The sequence below is a fragment of the Idiotropiscis lumnitzeri genome, chromosome 18, assembly GCF_059441095.1.
Source record: "Idiotropiscis lumnitzeri isolate Australia: NSW breed Sydney's pygmy pipehorse chromosome 18, RoL_Ilum_1.0, whole genome shotgun sequence".
Classification (NCBI taxonomy): Eukaryota; Metazoa; Chordata; class Actinopteri; order Syngnathiformes; family Syngnathidae; genus Idiotropiscis; species Idiotropiscis lumnitzeri.
Window position 1 is genome coordinate 14,485,291 of NC_142408.1, and position 18,313 is coordinate 14,503,603.

At 40.7% G+C, this 18,313-nt stretch overlaps 1 protein-coding gene across 1 annotated transcript; it reads left to right on the top strand.

Moving 5' to 3' along the window:
• Positions 1-1,305: 1,305 nt before the first annotated feature.
• On the top strand, positions 1,306-16,419 carry lmnb1 (lamin B1). Its single transcript, XM_088281463.1, has 11 exons — positions 1,306-1,924; positions 6,021-6,177; positions 6,362-6,487; positions 7,503-7,673; positions 8,429-8,554; positions 9,274-9,494; positions 9,575-9,803; positions 9,911-10,015; positions 14,061-14,180; positions 14,786-14,896; positions 15,498-16,419. The coding sequence occupies exons 1-11, from the start codon at positions 1,569-1,571 to the stop codon at positions 15,537-15,539; spliced, it is 1,764 nt and encodes a 587-aa protein (XP_088137589.1). The 5' UTR covers positions 1,306-1,568; the 3' UTR covers positions 15,540-16,419.
• The last annotated feature ends 1,894 nt before the right edge of the window (positions 16,420-18,313 follow it).

Sequence of the window (18,313 nt, forward strand, 5' to 3'; positions counted from 1 at the left end):
TATATTCCAATTCAGTTCATCGTACACACTTTACACACACATCTGGGTGAGTAAGCAATTTTAAAGGAGATATCTCAAATGTACTTTTCGATTGCTTGTCACTGAGAGGTAAAATGACCTGCTCTGGAAAAAGTCTTTTTTTAATGACACCACAAAAAGTTGCTTGATTTGTATGCTAGTTGCTTTCTTTAAAAACCTAAATAAAAGTTACTAAACGTACCAACAAGGTTGGTGATACTGAGTCTCCCTTGCTTTGTTGCAGTTCCCTAGTTCTGCCCCAGACGTGTTGGTGTAAAAAGCCTTTCACGTTTGCATATTTTTTTTCACAAATTTTTAGTTACATACAACAGAAGCACAGCATACAGTACATGTTGGAAGAATTATCAACTTAACCCTTTCTACCACTTTAATCTCAATCAGCTAATTAATATATAAATTACTTTTTAATTTCATATGCTATTTTTGGAATATGATATATGTAGTCATATGTAATGCACAAATATCAAAAGCTATGCACTTAATCATTAAGTTATGTAGTGCATATTATGCTGTCGGACTAAATAGTATACTAGTTGATTTAACTCTAAAACAACTTGTATCTCAATAATTGATATCCATCCATTATCTGAACCACTTCTCACGAGGGCACACAGAAAGGCAGGGTCAGGATTTGAAACCAGATCCTCTGCACTGAGGCGGATTGTGCGAACCAGTCACCCACCTGCTTTACATACAGTATAACATAAAAGAGCAATAATACAACAATGTCAGAGTTAGAATAATAATAATATATGTATTTTTTAATTGCAACCGAATTTAGACCGCTGGGATATAGAATCCAGCATGCCTGTGACGCTTGTGATAGGCGTATAATAATAATAATAATAATAAAATTGCTCCATATAAACCTCAGAACAGATATTTATATGATAGATATGTTTCTCTCATAGAACTTCATTTTGTATATATATATTGCGCAGACATGATGTGCATATTTGTTGTAGTGTAGTTGCCATAGTGAGCGATTAAAGATGGCCGACCTTATGCGCATGCGCGACTCACACTGTGCAGTGGTACAGATTTAGATTTCAAACAGAATTCTAATATGATTGATTTTGAGGGGGTAAACCTTCAAAAGATCGTGAGTCTCGGTATCATCTGTAAATATAATATATAGTATTTCTACTTTGAAAATAAAGCAGTGGCGTAAACATAAGTACGTTCGATTTGTTCACCGCGGGAATATTCGATAGAACTAACCAGTGAAACCCCGCCTGTCTGCGTAGCCTGTCGGGGAGTGTATATCAACATTTCAAACGATCCATAAGATTAAAAAAAACGAAAGAAAGAAACGCGTTGAGCTCTGCTATTGGCTGTTTTTACCAAACGTAAAGTTTCAATGCGCTTCCATATTGTCGAGCCATACCCCTTTCATTCGACGTGGTTACGATTGGATACGCGCATATATTTGGGAGTATCTGGCGCTGCGGGGAATCCATAGAAACGAGTAGATCTACGCAGACACAACATTGGCTGGATAAGGATATTTTTTTATTTTTAGTTACACAATGACAAGCGTAACGGCATCTCCGACTGGCCAGAGAAGCACGTGCAGCTGTGATGCACCAGTCAGTCCCACCAGAATAACCAGATCGCAAGAGAAGCAGCTGCTCAGGAACCTCAACGACCGTCTAGCCGTGTATATTGAGACAGTGCGAAATGTAGAGTCTGAAAAAAACATCCTTAATCTGAAAATTTGTGAAAAGGAAGAGGAAAGAAGCCGCGAGTTATGTGGAATAAAAGCTTTATATGACACCGAGCTCGCCAATGCCAGAAGGTGTTTGGATGATTCCTCTAAAGAACGGGCCTGGCTGCAGATTGAGTTGGGAAAACTCAAATCCGAGCATGACCAACTTTTACATAGGTAAGCTTGATACTTCTCTGAGTAATATTAAAAGGGGAGTTGAATGTCACCTGGCGCAACACTTTGCGGTTGAAAGGCTTTGAATTCTGAGCCACTGTTTACAAATATGTAAATTTCAAGGGAATCGTAACCCTGCCCATTTCGCCTCCAAAAGAGATACCTGGTCAAAATGATTTGTTTAAACTTTAACTGATCCTTTTAAAACAGTTACCCCCCCCCCCCCCAAAAAAAGGCAATTCAAACGTATCAAGAGTCCGGGTGACGAGTGTCATGTCAAGGGAATATGACGTAGGCATTTGTCTTTGTGATGGTCATATTTCATATTTATATCATTTGCATCACACCAATCGGAAAAGTGGCACGCCGTCTGTTTGGTGTAGCTAGCCAAGTGTTAAAGTCGTAGCTGTTTGGGGCACTTGTTCGGGCCGTTTCAACTTGTACTATCGGGTCGGCCTGTCACGGTTAAATGAGCACTGTGATTGGCTGTTGCTCGAGAATCAGTGCACTGGACCATAACCGGAAGTGACGAAAGCGGAAATACTGAAAATTGAAGCAATTTTATTTATTTATTGATCAATTATACACAAACAAAAAGACACTAATGTCAACAAATATCACTTCACATTGATTGAGCATAGGAACTAAAACTGCAATTCAAAATACAGTGAACCCTCGGTTATCGCCGTTAATGGGGACCGAGACCACCCGCGAAAACTGAAAATCCGCGAAGTAGCGGCGCACCTTCAAAAAATGCTTTAAAAAAAAAAAAAAAAAAAAAAATATATATATATATATATATATATATATATATATATATATATATATATATATATATATATATATATATATATATATATATATACGCGTAGAGAGAGTGAAATTCATGTTATAACAAAAAGAAACAAATTATTATTAAAACTTATTATTTTTGTATTCGCCAGCCATTATTTTTGTATTTATTCAATTACTTCTTTTTGTATTCATTTAATTACTTAGACTTTTACCTGCTGGTACGCCGTCCGGTGTGCCCTGTGAATGTTATGATCCTCCAGCAGAGCTGGAGGATTGAGCAGGACTCTCCAAACGCAGACACGGGAAAAAAAGGTGGTTGAAACAAAGATATTTATTATAATCACAATATAGTCAGTATCCAATAACAATCTAGGACTATGAGGGTCTATCGGCTATAATATATATAATACCAATCTATCGGCGGAAAGAACGTAAAGCGCTGGTGGAACACTCGCACCAGGAAAAGGGAATAACTATAGAACGAAAAACGCTTGCAAAAGGCAAGGAATGACTAACGAAGATTGCTTACCACGGAAGGATAAGAGGAGATCAATCATCGACAGAAAAAGAGAACAGAAAACGAGCCGAGCTGTAGCTGATAACGAAATGAAAGAAAAGCGCGACAACAAGAAACACTTGAACAAGATAACGATCGAAGTACGGGAGCATGAGCAAGTAGGATAACAATCCGACGCCAGGTAGTCAGTGTAGGTGGATTATATAGTGAGTGTAATCAGTGAGTGAATGGGAATCCGGTGCGGGGCTGGTGGGCGCGTCTCGCAGCAGCTGACGGCATGGCGCGAGACGATCGCTGGAGGAACGCCCACACAGCTGAAAAAACAAAAACACGCGGCATGACAGGCACGGATCATGACAGTGAAATGAAAGGTAGCATTCTTCATTTATTTATTTATTTATTTATTTATTCATTCATAACTGACAGCCTCGCGCTCCGCTCGTGCCCGGGCGGAAGAGGTGCTCCTCTTCGGCTTAACTGTGACACACGCCCGCCCTCCTCCCCCGGAGCTTCCATTTGGTTAAACTTAGGGGCCGCTTGGCACCACCCTTGCCCGGGGAAGGTGCTCCTCTTCGGCTTAACTGTGACGCGAGCATGCCCTCCTCCTCCGGAGCTTCCATTCGGTTAAACTTAGGGGCCGCTTGACACCGCCCGTGTCCGGTGAAGGTGCTCCTCTTCGGCTTAACTGCCACGCACGCCGGCCGGCCTCCTCCGGAGCTCTGGTACGGTCCGAACCGCGCGAAACGTCGCCCCCGATCTTGCCCGGGGGAACGTGCTCTTCTTTGTCCACTCTCCTCTTCGCCCACGCTCTTCTTCGGCGCACGCCGGCCGTCTAACCGCTCCAGCGTGCCGCTCGGCGAAACTACAATGCCCCCGAATATTTTTTAGACCCGCGAAGCACTGAACCCGCGAAAGGTGAACCGCGAAGTAGCGAGGGTTCACTGTATAACAAAATAAAATAAAATTGGAGGCACGGTGGATGACTGGCATGCTGTCCTCACCGTGCACAGGTCTTGGGTTCGATTCCGGTTCCAGCCTTCCTGTGTGGAGTTTGCATGTTCTCCCCGTGCCTGCGTGGGTTTTCTCCGGGGTACTCTGGTTTCCTCCCATATTCCAAAAACATGCATGGCAGGTTAATTGGACACTCTAATTTGCCCCTAGGTATGAGTGTGAGCATGGAAGGATGTTCATCTATGTGTGCCCTGCGATTGGCTGGCAACCAGTTCAGAGTGTACCCCGCCTACTGCCCGAAGATCGCTGGGATAGGCTCCAGCACCCCCTGCGACTCTTGTGAGGACAAGCGGTACAGATAATGGATGGATGGAGAAAATAAAATAAAATAGAACAGAAATTACATTTATAAGGGGCTTTCTACAGCAACTCAAATATTTCCAATAAAGAAAATAGACAAAGGACAAAGTCCCTAATCAGCTTCAGAGATTTACAAAAAAGTAGTCATTTTTCCAGTGGAGTAGACGCGGCTTTGTTCTCAAATGTCTGCACTTATGGAGGAAAAACCTCCCTAAAAGCAATAAAACTTTCCTCTTCTGTCAAGGGAAAGTTGACTTTTTTTAGATTGCAACCAACTCCATAAATCACTCCAGATAGAATATACAACATTGCAATGAAAAAAAACCCCAAATGGTTTAGATTTTCATCACAGGACACAGAATTATTCACATCAAAATAAACTTCATTCTCAAAAACTTCTTAGTCGGGTAAATTCCGTTCAAGATTTTAAAGTGAAAAAATTATTATTATTATTAAATCCCCTTACTTTTTGGAAAATAATATTGGGAACAACAAACAAATGAATCTTGATTTGTAACAAAGAATTTCAGCCATTTCAGTTTTAAGATGCCACGTAAAGTCGGTGGGGCGTCTGGTTGGAGCGTTCGGCTTTTCAACATGTACAAGTGGGTTGAGCTGTTGTGTAAAATGAGCACTGTGATGGGCTGTTAGCTAGCAAATCAGTACACTGGACAAGAACCGGAAGTGACGAATCAGAAAAAGTGATGAAAATTTAAGCTATTTCACGAGAACTAAATAAACTTTGCTCATTTTCACATAATGGCTGGCTCAACAAAAGAGCGCGTAGACGAAGTAATAACGCACATTCACAAAAGACCGCCGTTATTTGACATCAATGTCAAAGGCTACACATTGACTATCGCCGCCGATGGCATTGTAGGGGTACTACATCTCACGCATGTGCAGAAGGTCCGGAGAAGTTGCCGTCTCCTTCCGGTGTTTTTTTCTGTCATTTTCTGGTCCGACGTGCAGATATACTGTGGTTTTATTTTGTGTAGCGGAGTATATATGTCCCAATCGTGAATGTATATAATCACCCCTGCCCCCATATATAAATAGTTGCCATCAGCATACCCTCCCAACCAACCTTAAGTGGTCCCTGGCTGGCTTTTTTGTAATTTCTGCTCCACAAGGATAACACCACAATTCACGCCAACACATTTTTTTGTTACCATTTTCTCTATAAAGTGGGAAAGGGGAGCAATCAATCAAAAATAATCACGAAAAATGAAGTTAAATGTGTTTTTAAATATTTAAATTTCGACATAAATGGTAATTGCTTCAAATGGAAGAAAGCTTTTAAAATAATTTCAGACGTTTGTGAGTGCCTGGGAATTTCAGGGTCCCTGATAATTGCCTCCATTTGCTAAATGGTAAGTACGCCCCTGTGGCCACTTGTGGCCATTTTCCGATTTTAACTGCGCTTTCTGTAACCACATCGGACTATCGTAATTCTTTGTATCCCGTTCTCTTTAGGAATCATAAAAAGGACTCGGATGCAGCAGAAGCTCATGCCCGGTTGAAGGATTTGGAAGCTCACCTCAATGCAAAAAATGCCATACTTGCCACATCCTTGTCTGAAAAGACCATCTTGGAGGCCACCATAGCTGACCAACAAGAACAAATACACAAGGTTAAAACAATGATCCATGTGTCAATTACAACAGTTAAATATCAATAAACATCAATATATTGTTCGACTTTTTCTGTTTATTTCTTAAGCAATGATTCTAATAATCACAGTCATCACACAAGTTTTATTTAAAAAAAATCTTTTTGATAAACGACTGTAAAGAATCGTTAACTTTCCTTTCCAGTTGATCTCTGATCTTGCTCAAACGAAGAAGCACCTTACTGACGAGATACTCCTTCGTGTCGACTTAGGAAACCGCCATCAGAGTCTAACAGAGGAGATAGAGTTTCGTCAAACAATGCACCAGGAGGTGAGGATTTTATTGTGCCTATTCAGTTCTGGTCTGTGATTTTTCCTGTGGAATGGATCGCATTGTTTCATGGATTTCCCTACTGCAGTCCCCTCCAAAGGTATTGGAATGGCAAGGTCACTTGTTTTGTTTTGTCGCATACTGAAGACATTTGGGTTTTATATCAAAAGATGAATATGAGACATGAGTTTAGAATTCCATCTGTTATTGCATGCTTTTTACTTTTAGATGTGTTAAACAACTCAGGACAGCACCTAAGGCACCCACTTTACAAGTGAGCAAAAGTATTGGAACTGCCTTTATTAAATTAACTTCGTGAATAACATTTGATATTTGGTGGCATAACCCTTGCTTGCAATAACTGCATCAAACCCGTGACCCATTGACTGCATCAGACATTTGTATTCTTCATTTGAAATACTTTTTGCTGTAGCCTATTTCAATTCTTGTTTGTTTGTGGGAGTTTCTCCCTTCAGACAGCCTCGCGCTCCGCTCGTGCCCGGGCGGAAGAGGTGCTCCTCTTCGGCTTAACTGTGACGCGAGCATGCCCTCCTCCTCCGGAGCTTCCATTCGGTTAAACTTAGGGGCCGCTTGGCACCGCCCGTGCCCGGGGAAGGTGCTCCTATTCGGCTTAACTGCCACGCACGCCGGCTGGCCTCCTCCGGAGCTCTGGTACGGTCCGAACCGCGCGAAACGTCGCCCCAAATCGTGCCCGGGGGAACGTGCTCTTCTTCGTCCACTCTCCTCTTCGCCCACGCTCTTCTTCGGTGCACGCCGGCCGTCTAACCGCTCCAGCGCCCCGTCGTGCCGCTCGGCGAAACTACAATGCCCCCGAATATTTTTTAGACCCGCGAAGCACTGAACCCGCAAAAGGTGAACCGCGAAGTAGCGAGGGTTCACTGTATTCCACATACATATGCAGTGGTTTCTCAAAAAATCATTTTTTTTAAGGAAACCATAGTTAACATGAATTTGTCAGTTTTGCAGACTATTGGAGGTTTATTTCTTGTTGTAGGAAGTGAATGAAGCACAGCAGCGGTATGAGACACGTCTAGTGGAGGTGGATTCTGGACGCAAAGAGGAGTATGAGTCAAAACTGAGTCTGGCCCTAGCAGACATGAGGGTTCAGAATGAAGAGCAAATGAAGATCTACAAATATAGCATCGAGAGCACTTATAACGCCAAAGTATGTATACGCTGCATGGATACACTTAATGTTATATTTGACATTTTTCAACTTTTCACAGAAAGCGTTCATTTTGAATAGGGCTGCAACTAACCATTATTTTGAAAATTCAATCCCTTTTTTCAAAATCAGCATTATTTCAAATTGACAGAGCAGAAATAGCACAAAAACTGATTATCATTCCTTTACTTGTTTTGGCCCTCCCATGCCAGAAAATGTTTGACCATTGCTTTTCCAAGTCAAGTCAAATATATTAATGGTGCCCATCATCACAAGAGGGCGTCACGTGACCACAGTTGATAAATATGAATGACATTCCCTGATCTTGAGCACACAGGAGGGCAAAAAAAAACCCTATGTGGGGGTAAAAAAAATAAGAAAGCTCGCGAAGGGGCCGCAAGACTTAAATTAAATTTGCTTTAAGGTTTCAGATTTGTCCTGCTTTGTGTTAATTTAAAAGTTGACTTGATTTACCAAACTTGAAGTACCGCATCCTTTTACCAAAGGAAAAAAAAAAGTTATCAAAAAATGACGTACCGTATCAAACAATTAATGCAAGCAAACAAAGGACAGTATCATCTAAAATGAAACTTGTTTCTCCGAGCAAATCGTCATAAACTACTGAGAACAGGGCAAATGGAATGAGTTGACATAACCAACACTTTAGTTACTTAATTTCCTGCTGGTCAGGAAGTAACCAGCACAGAGTTCTTCCTCTTTAATTATGTCAGTAAGACCAAACTTTATGTTTGAAGATGGATAACGTGCGTCGGTTATCTGAAGTGAACGGCACTTCAGCAAGCATTGCCCGAGAGGAGCTGAGAGAGTCAACCTTAAGAATTGAGAGCCTCACTGCCCAACTGGAAGGACTACAGAAAGAGGTAAGAAAATGTCGTTGTTGGGGTTTTCAGACGCTTTAAAAATGCACAAATCAGTCTTTGCTCTTTTGGATGACTCAAAGCACAAGCTTCATGGGTGGCTTTGAATAGTCAAACGCACAAAGTGATTGCAAACTTGTAAACTAATGGATGTTGCCACTGTAGCTATATTATCTAAACAAATAACATAGAATGAAAGATTGCGAAATGCACAAAAGATTCAGAAAGGCAAGGCCGAAATCTCTTCCGGGTACAGTGAATCAGTAGTCGTGGAGTTGTCTGAGCCAGTGTGTGGTGTCATCATATTAAAAATCGGACACCATCATGGATAAGTGATGCATGCATTCACTGTATTTATGGTATTGAACAAATTGAGTTAGCAAATTAATTGAACAATTTTGATTGGAACACACCATTAATGTAGTTTAAGCATGAATATAAATCTCATAACACATATACACACTTGTGTCTTAATGGGCATATGAGAGGATAGAGAAGGATAATTAACACAGAATAACGTTCTGTAGCCGTGCATGCCCTTTACTTTCTGCCGATAGCTACTGAACAGCATTCACTGTTTCATGAGGACGATACATTAAGACGCTTGGACCCGAATAGTAAGTGTTTATCAAGTATTGACTGGGAACTAAAATATTGATGGTGAAGATTTTTTTTTATTCAGATGTGTGTGTCCTCTATTATTTATAATTGTCCTTGCACAGACTTGTGGGTGGCGTGGTCGCGTAGCAGAACTGGAGGCAGCGCTTGCAAAGGAGAAAGATGCAAGCCGCAAATTTCAGACCGAAAAAGACCGCGAAGTGTCTGAGATCCAAGCAAAGATGCTGCAGCAGTTGAATGAGTATGAACAGTTGCTGGATGTGAAATTTGCTCTTGACATGGAGATCAATGCATACCGCAAACTTCTGGAGGGAGAAGAGGAAAGGTGAGTGCCAATTAAAACAACTTAAACCGTTTTCTGTCTGGCACAGCCAGTGTAATGATCCTTCTGTCTTTCGACCGCAGATTGAAACTGTCTCCTAGCCCTTCCTCTCGTGTCAGTATGTCTCGAGTCTCTTCCAGCAGCCGTAGTGTTCGGACTACTCAGGGAAAAAGGAAGCGAGTTGATGTTGAGGAACAGGAAGCTAGCAGCTCAGTGTCCATTGCTCACGCTTCTTCAGCCACAGGACCCATAGTTATCGATGAGATTGACACTGATGGCAAGTTCATTAGCCTCCAGAACACTGGTGATGAGGTAAGATCTAATGCTGCACTTTTTGGCATGTAGACAAATAGAAACGATTGTTTTCCAGCATCATTATGTTGATGTAGACACACTGTGCACCTCTGTCTTTGTTTTAGGACCAGGCCATGGTGGGCTGTGAAGTGATTAAAACTATTGGAAGTCTAACAGCCACCTTCAAATTCACACCTAAATATACCTTAAAGTCTGGACAGAAAGTCACGGTAAGAGTTCAAAGTCACCCTGTGATAGGGCTGTGTGATATGGCTGAAAACTATATCATGACGCATGTATGTTATCTCGGAAAAGGGAAAAGGGCTGAATTCCGATTTGTTTTATTTTAAAATGTACAATGCACGCCAGCTTCCGTTGAGACGAAGCTCTTGCGAGCTGGTGCTCCTGGTCATTTCGTCTAGTGCGTGTCCGCAGAGGGTGCTAGTTAGCGGCTTCACTGCTACGTACACCCGCCTCCCTTGCGAAAAAGGTTCCGTGTGCTAAAGCTACGGGCCGTTTCGTCCCGTGCGTGTCCGGGGAGGGTGCTTGTTATCGGCTTAACTATTAAGCAAGCCTGCCTCTCCCCTCCGGAGCTCCCGTGTGATGGAACTCAGGGACGTTTCCTCCAGTCGACCGGTAAGTCCACCTTAAGTCACTCGTTTTTTTGTTTGTTTGTTTTGAGTCACGCTTGCTCAGCGGCGCATGCGTAAGCCTCAGGTTGTATTTCCTCAATGGGAGGGAGTTTGTGACGAGTTGGCCGTGATAGGTCAAATCTGCTCCCGTTTTTCTTTTTCTTTTTTGGATCGATAATTCATCAATACCATTTTATATTGATATCACTCACCCAACTATCGCGATAACTATTGATATAGAATTATCGTCACATCCCTAAGCTGCGATATAAAATTGAAACAGCGAAAGAAAACTTGCAAAGAAATGCTTAACAACAAAATTTTGCAACCACATGTTAGCCGCCTTGGTTTTTCTGTGGCTTAGCACATAACATAACCACTCCAACCCCTCCTCTGTACCCCCAAACCATCTGCAAATGATATACTATATCGTTTGTTCTTTCAAATTTCATTTATTAATTGAAATAAAATATATATATAACGATATCGTAGCTTGTTCGCCGCCACAATCGGTCAGAACCATGACCCCCTTCTATCAAACCATGCAATACCTACATTGAAGAAGACTAGTGGCAGCCTCATAGTTTTGGATTGTTTTCCTTCAGCTGGAAGTTGACCGCTGAAGACATTACAATGACCCAAAGCATACATTCCATTCAATGAAAGATTTTTGATTGGCCCAGTCAGAGAAATCTGAGTGGGTCATTGGTTGAATATCCGAAGGGTGATCCGAAGACGGCTGCGCACAGCATCTGCTCTCACAAACAGATTTTCAGCCTTTTTGCAAATAAGCAAGTTTCGCAACATCAACCTGTAGTACACCGATAGACTTTTATTCTCATGGCACAAAATTGGTTTGTTTCTACACAAGAAAAAAATAAAGTTTTGCAAGTTACTGTTTTAGTCCCTTAATTTGACAATCAGTCACTTTTTTCCCCACATTTTGTTTGAGATATTCTGCCACCACATATGGCAAAAGAAACGGGACTCTTCAGGCACAGTAAAGAACAAAATAAGAAGTTGTCTTTCAGCCACATTGCCCAAATTGATGTCCTATGTTCCTCTTAATTTACATATTTTGCCCCCACTGAAAATCTGCTGCTCCAGCTGCAGAAACAAAGTAATGGCAAAGTGTGCATCCTATTTTTGCTTAGCTTGTGTTTCAGAATTAGTTGCGCAGCAGCAGGGCTGGCTCGGGGGATTGAAACTTAGTCAACCCAAAAATTTCTGCCTCAAGACTATAAGGAATAAAAAAAAATAATAATTTTGCTGCCCGGAATACAATACAATACAACACAGCTTTATTTGTGTAGCGCATTCACAACAGCTGTAACAAAGCTCTTTAGATGTGCTGTAATATAAATTAGCAGGAAATTAGAACACAAATTAAAACACATGGGCAGTAAATACCAGAAGAACAGCAGAACAGTGGCGTTCTCATGTTGAGTCGAAAGCTTAAGAATAAAAATGTCTTCAAACGAATTTTAAAAGTGGGATTATTAAATGGGAGGTCATTCCAGAGAGAAGGACCAGCAACAGAAAAGGTGCGATCCACCTTGAGGCTGCTTGTCCTCTGCACCTCCAGCAGCATTTGGTCCGCAGATCTGAGGCAGCGGGCAGATGTGTTGGGGTGGAGGAGCTCGGCGAGGTATGCTGGGGTGAGGCCATTTATAGACTTGAAGATGAACAGAAGTATCTTGAAGCGAACTCTAATGTACACTGGGAGCCAGTGAAGAGAGGCCAAGATTGGTTGTTACGTGCTCTTCGTCTTTTAAGCTCTAGTTAAAAGGCGAGCAGCAGCATTTTGCACCAACTGGAGGCGTTTGAGAGAGGACTGGCTGATCCTAAAATAAAGAGCATTACAAAAATCGAACCAAGATGTTCACGACAGCATGAATTACTGTTTCTAAGGGCTGGTGAAAAAGAAAGAGCTTCACCTTAACCAGCTGCCTAAGATGAAAGAAGCTGGATTGAACAACAGCTCTTATTTCCCATTTCAATTCAATTCCGATTCAGCGACCTATGATTTGATTTGATTCAGATTCCGATGAATCACTACATTGGCTTACATTTTCTAGTCCATGTAAAACACTGGTACCTTTTTTGAAACAATCGCGAAACTCAAGGAAGAGCAAGGATTTGTATTTCACACTTTGATTTCAATTAAAGTGTTAATGCAAGTTGGCAAACGTCAATACAAATTTCAAAAAGTGCCAATGGCAGCATTTTCTGTAACAAATGTCAAACTTCTCCTAGAAGAAAACGTTTATAAAACTGTATTTAAACTAAATCTGCTTTAGCGTTACCTGTATTTTAGTACTTGAAAATGCAATATGCAGCAAGTGATTGACATAACTGTGTAATTAAGTGAATGCTGTTTTTATTTAAAATAGTGTTTTGCTTGTTCCACCAACTTGTCATGAATAAGCTCAGCCTCAACGCAGACGACTGACATACAAATGCTCGTAAGCGCTACTTAGGATGACCAACAACAGTGGCTTTTAGGTTTGTTTTTGTTTAAAGTTTAAACCTCTGAATCAATGCAGAATCTTTTCAATACAACAAGCGGTGCATGAAAGAAAATATCATTGCTTCCACCCCTATCATGTACACTTGTGTATTTTTGGGTCGTATGTCTGTGCGTGTGTGTGTGGAAGTGTCCATCTGATGGCTGTCATATGTGTGCCGACCATGTATTTATTTTTTCCTCTATCCGCCGTCAATGTACAGAGGAAGGGTTGACTTACATTTACATGCCACTGCTGTTTGCGCGCATATACGGAGATGAAATTGTCTGGTAACTTGAGCCATGACAAATGAAAACACATCCGTGAAAAGTTGTCAAATGTTCACATATCAAGAGAATAAATTCGACTGTAGTCAATGAATCTGAACACCGACGAAAAGATGTTACTTCACATTTAATGAATGGACGCCGAAAAGTTGTAATGCCTGTTAGAAAGTTGTTACGTCATAACCAGGCGTTGGCTTACTTTTCATATTCATTATTGTGTTCCTAACTGGGGATCAGTAATCTTGAATTTTTATTGAATGTATTTTATTTTTAGTTTTATATTTATCTATCTCTATTATAAGTTGAGTGATTAAGAAGCACAGTCCACATTTACACACTACTGTGTTTCATAAAACAGTTAAAATTCCTTCAACATGCAGAACCTCACTGGGAAAATAAATTTTTGAAATAGTCCGTTTCATTTATCTCCCGCTCGAGACAGATTCGGATCAACCCGGCCTGGATTTGGCCAAGTAGGATTTGGGAAGTATCTAAAACAGAATTTTAGCTAAAACAGCAGCATGTCTGAATGTTTGTATTAGGATGGTCATAAGTATGGCATAGTTTGTATTATGATTAGGAGTGTACGACTAGAAGGCGTATTTTAACGTCTCCCTTTTGGTTACGCTGCCAATGTAGTGATGGAACCCTGAATAAATAGAGGACCCATTGTCATGAAAATGTAGCATTGCTTTACGAATGTCGCAAATGTGGTTTGAACTCAGAAATGATGTGTGATTAAGAGCCATATTTTCCCTGGCAATTTTGGTAAGGATGCCAATTTTACAATTTCAGTTTCAGATACTTTTAGGAGGTGCAAAAACTCAAGGAAACCTTCTCTCTTTGCAGCTTTGGGCATCTGATGCTGGCATGAGCTACAAACCCCCCACTGATCTGATTTGGAAGAACCAGTCCTCTTGGAGCTCTGGGGAGGATGTCCATGTGGTTTTGATCAATGCTCAGGGAGAGGTGAGACCATGGGGGAATCTCAGTAAATTATTTGCAAGCTCTTCGGTTTACGTACGCCATCAATTTAAGGAACCAACAAAATGACTTGAGTAATGAGAAGAGGAAAGTATTTAAAGAAATGAAATGAACTGTGTGCTGCCATTTCATGGTTGTTATTATTGATTCTTATTATAAAACACAATTTGTGGCCTCTGTGGCTGAAATTGTTCCATTCATAAAATGCAATGTCTTGCAAAAATATCCCCTTGAAATTTATCACATTACAACCTTAGACAGAAATGCATTTTTTGGTTGCCTGGCTGTTTTTACATGCCACACCCTCGTTTTGTTTTCCATGAAGAAAGGGATAATTGTCGTTTACATGAGAAAAGTAATGAATCAATTATTGACTAGATTTAGTCTGTTCCAAATCTAAATGTCAAGCCGAATGTAAAGTAGTAAGGGAGGTGGTACCCAACCTCTTCCGCCGCGAACCGGTTCATACAAGTTGCTAATTTTTTTTTCATCTTTCATCTGTGCGGTCACCGTATTAGTCCGTGGCTCGGTGGTTGGGCTCCAATGTAGCAAAGAACTATCAGTCTGTTTTTGTTTTGTGTGTGTGTTAGGAGGTGGCGAAGAGAAACACTACCTATAAGACAGCTGAAGAAGGGGATGGTGTGGAAGACTATGCTGATAATGGAGAGGAAATTATCAAAGATGACATCTACCAACAGCAAGTGAGTACAATCCCAAAAGAGGTTGTCTTCATATGATCGGCATCCTTGACTGCTACTATTGCTAAATATTATTGTGCATTTAACTACGGTACATTCAGTCATCTGAAAGTTTGTAACTATATTCAGTTGCCAAGTTTCTGTTTTCTTTTATTTTTTTTGGAGTGGGGGGGGACACAAAAGTTTTTGTATATTAATAGGTAGTTCTTCTACACATTCTTTATGCAAGTTGTGTTATCTCAATTGCTGTGTTTAAATCTTTTCCATGGGTTTTGCAGGGGTTTGATAGAGAAATACATTAGTGATACAGCTGTGGTGATTGGTAGAAACAGAATGTTTCAATAATTGGTCCTCTCTGTATGGTTCCAGTCTTAAAAAGCAAAAACAGATCCAAATGCTATCTCGCCTCCTTTTTACAGTGGTCAATTAGTTAGCATTGATTTATGCTTCAATAAATTAATGAAATGTCTGGTCAGTCACCTTTACTTGTTTGTCACTAGCCCTTTCAACAGTCACAAACTTATAATGCCAGTTTTAACTTCTTTGCGGCAAACTAACATTCAATACGTCATGGATACAAAATGTTTGACTTGCTTGCATGCAGGGTGACCCTCACAGTTCCCAGAGAGGCTGCTCCATCATGTGATGCCACCCAAACAACCAGTACTCAACTGAGCCACCAGTCTGCTGCCAAGTGTAATTAAAAAAAACATCTTTTTCAGTACAATTAGGATTATTTATTAAGTGCAAAGTTACTTCATTTAGGATGCATTTCTACCAGAAATTGAGGAATTGGGGGGGCATTTTGTAGCTCATGCATGGTAGTCTTCAGGAGAAGTCTTAAGTGTGAATTTGGTTTTATTTATTTTAAGTTTGATTTTTATTGTCTATTTTTAATTTATTCCCTTTAGTTGCGTTTGAAATCAAAATGCACATTTGCAGTACAGCACAACTTTAGTACAATGTTGAAATGACTGTGAACGTCGGACACAAGAATCAGGCAAGTATCGTAAATGAAGCTCAATGTTATCTGGAGAAATGGTGATTGTATTTTACCAAGTCAGAGTACATTTTAAATTGGTCAGTAATGATCCACTTAGCAATTTATCTGTGCTTTGTATGATCAGAAAAGTGTAAGCTATAACTTTGTTTTATTATAAAATTGCAAATGTAAGTATGTTCTCAATGATCTTTGATAGATATTCACGACAGTTGATTGTATTCTTCTTAATATGTGAAGTAATGGAAGTACTCTTTATTTTGGATTTTAAATTGGTCAGTAATGATCCACTTAGCAATTTATCTGTGCTTTGTGTGATCAGAAAAGTGGAAGCTATAACTTTGAGTTTTATTATAAAATTGCAAATGTAAGTATGTTCTCAATGATCTTTGATAGATATTCACGACAGTTGATTGTATTGTTCTTAATATGTGAAGTAATGGAAGTACTCCTTGTTTTGGTTTCTTACAGTGTATACTATGGCAGTACTTTTAGTTTCATTAAATATTAATTTCGTGCACTATTATGGTTGATCTTCTGTTATTGGTTTGTGATTAATACATACACAATTAACACACATATTGAGGGTCAAAGTAGGGCGTTGGTAATGCTGACGTCAAAATAGAAGAAGTAGTCACATTGCCCTGAGGCAAATTAATATAATTTCACACCACCGGCACAGATGGCAATGTGTGGTTTCAACACGGGTGCGCGCACACACAGCTGACTGAAAGGTTGTTGGAAACTTGTTTTTTTCTGATGGGACACGTTTTTGTGGTTGATCAACCTTATGATTTCCCTGGCTCATGTAGCCCAAGACACTGTTACTATAGAGCTGCTTGTTGATCTGCAGCTATGCTTTTATATTAACTGTTACTACCCCAAGAAAGACCCCTCCCACCCCTCAAACTCTTCGCCAGCCTCTGCATCTTTCTTTTCATCCCTGTTGTTCCATGGTCATGTGTCATCCACACTGCTTAGCCTGTACAGGGTCGCAGGGGTGCTGGAGCCTATCCCAGCTGACTATGGGCAAAAGGCACGCTACACCCTGAACTGCTTCCCAGCCAGTTGCAGGGCACACACCAACACCATCACTGAGTGGGAACCGAACCCACGCTGGCGACACACAAGTCAGGCGAGTACACCATCAGCTAAACACTTCATCCGTCCATCCATTATCTGTACTACTTCTCACAAGGGTTGCGGGGGTGCTTGAGCCTATCCCAGCTGTCTTCAGGCAGTCAGCGGGGTACACACTGAACCGGTTGCTAGCCAATTGTAGGACTTGCATAGACAAACAACCATCCGTGCTCAGAGACACACCTAGGAGCAATTTAGAGTGTCCAAACTGCCATCCATGTTTTTGGAATGTGGGAGGAAACCGGAGTACCTGGAGGAAACCCATGCAGGCACGGGGAGAAGATACATACTCAGCACAGGAAGGCCGGACCGGAATCATCAGCCTCTGCACTGTGAGGCCATCGAGCTAACCAGTCGGACACTTTGCCACCTTGTTCCGTGGTGTCTTAAGGTTTTGTTCACTGCACTTCATATCTCCTCCGTAAAGTGCGTGTGCAAGTTTGGTGAAACATTATTTTGGAAACTGAGCTTCACATTGGGGACTAATGAATGTTAAAAGCTCGCAGTTAAAAAAAAAAAAACTTAAGTCTACTCAAATGACCTTTAGTAATAATATACAGGGTCAGGCAAAATAAGCTGACACATTTTTAAGTTACATGAAAGGCAAATAAAGAAGTTATAAAGTAATGAAAAGGGGTAGGAAATTTTTGAAAAGTACATAATACCATTCTGTTTCATTATGTATTAAAAATTAAATCAGTAAAATGTGATCCAATATTGTCCATCCACACACTCAATGCCGATCCAGTCGATCTGAAGTTGGTAACCCATAACAAGATAGTGTACGGGATCATTGAAGGACAAACGGGAGGCTCGTTGTGTTGCAGTTACAGATTTGTTCGTTTTGATAAACACAATTAAAGCGTGATGCTGACCAGTACAATTCTTGGCAGCAACTGAAAAACAATGGCATTATAAAGAAAGCAAAATGGCATAATAGGTACTTTTAGAAAAATAACACTTTTTTTGTTTCTTTATTTGGCTTTTATTTAACTAACAGATGTATCAGATCATTTTGCCTCACCCTGGAAAAGTTATTGATATTGTTTGTGAGGACGCTGAAAATATTAATTGTCACAATGATTAGGAAACCTGCATATTATGTAAAACTTTATTTCTAGAAATCGCTGACTTTTTCCAATGCTCACTTCTACAGTATTCTTTGAAAATCACAATACCACATCACTGGTGAATTATTTTCAAAACAGGCCTCAGGCCTCTCTGATGCCTGTGGGCATCTATTACATCTCTTCGGATATCGAGGTACTGTACAGCTGTAC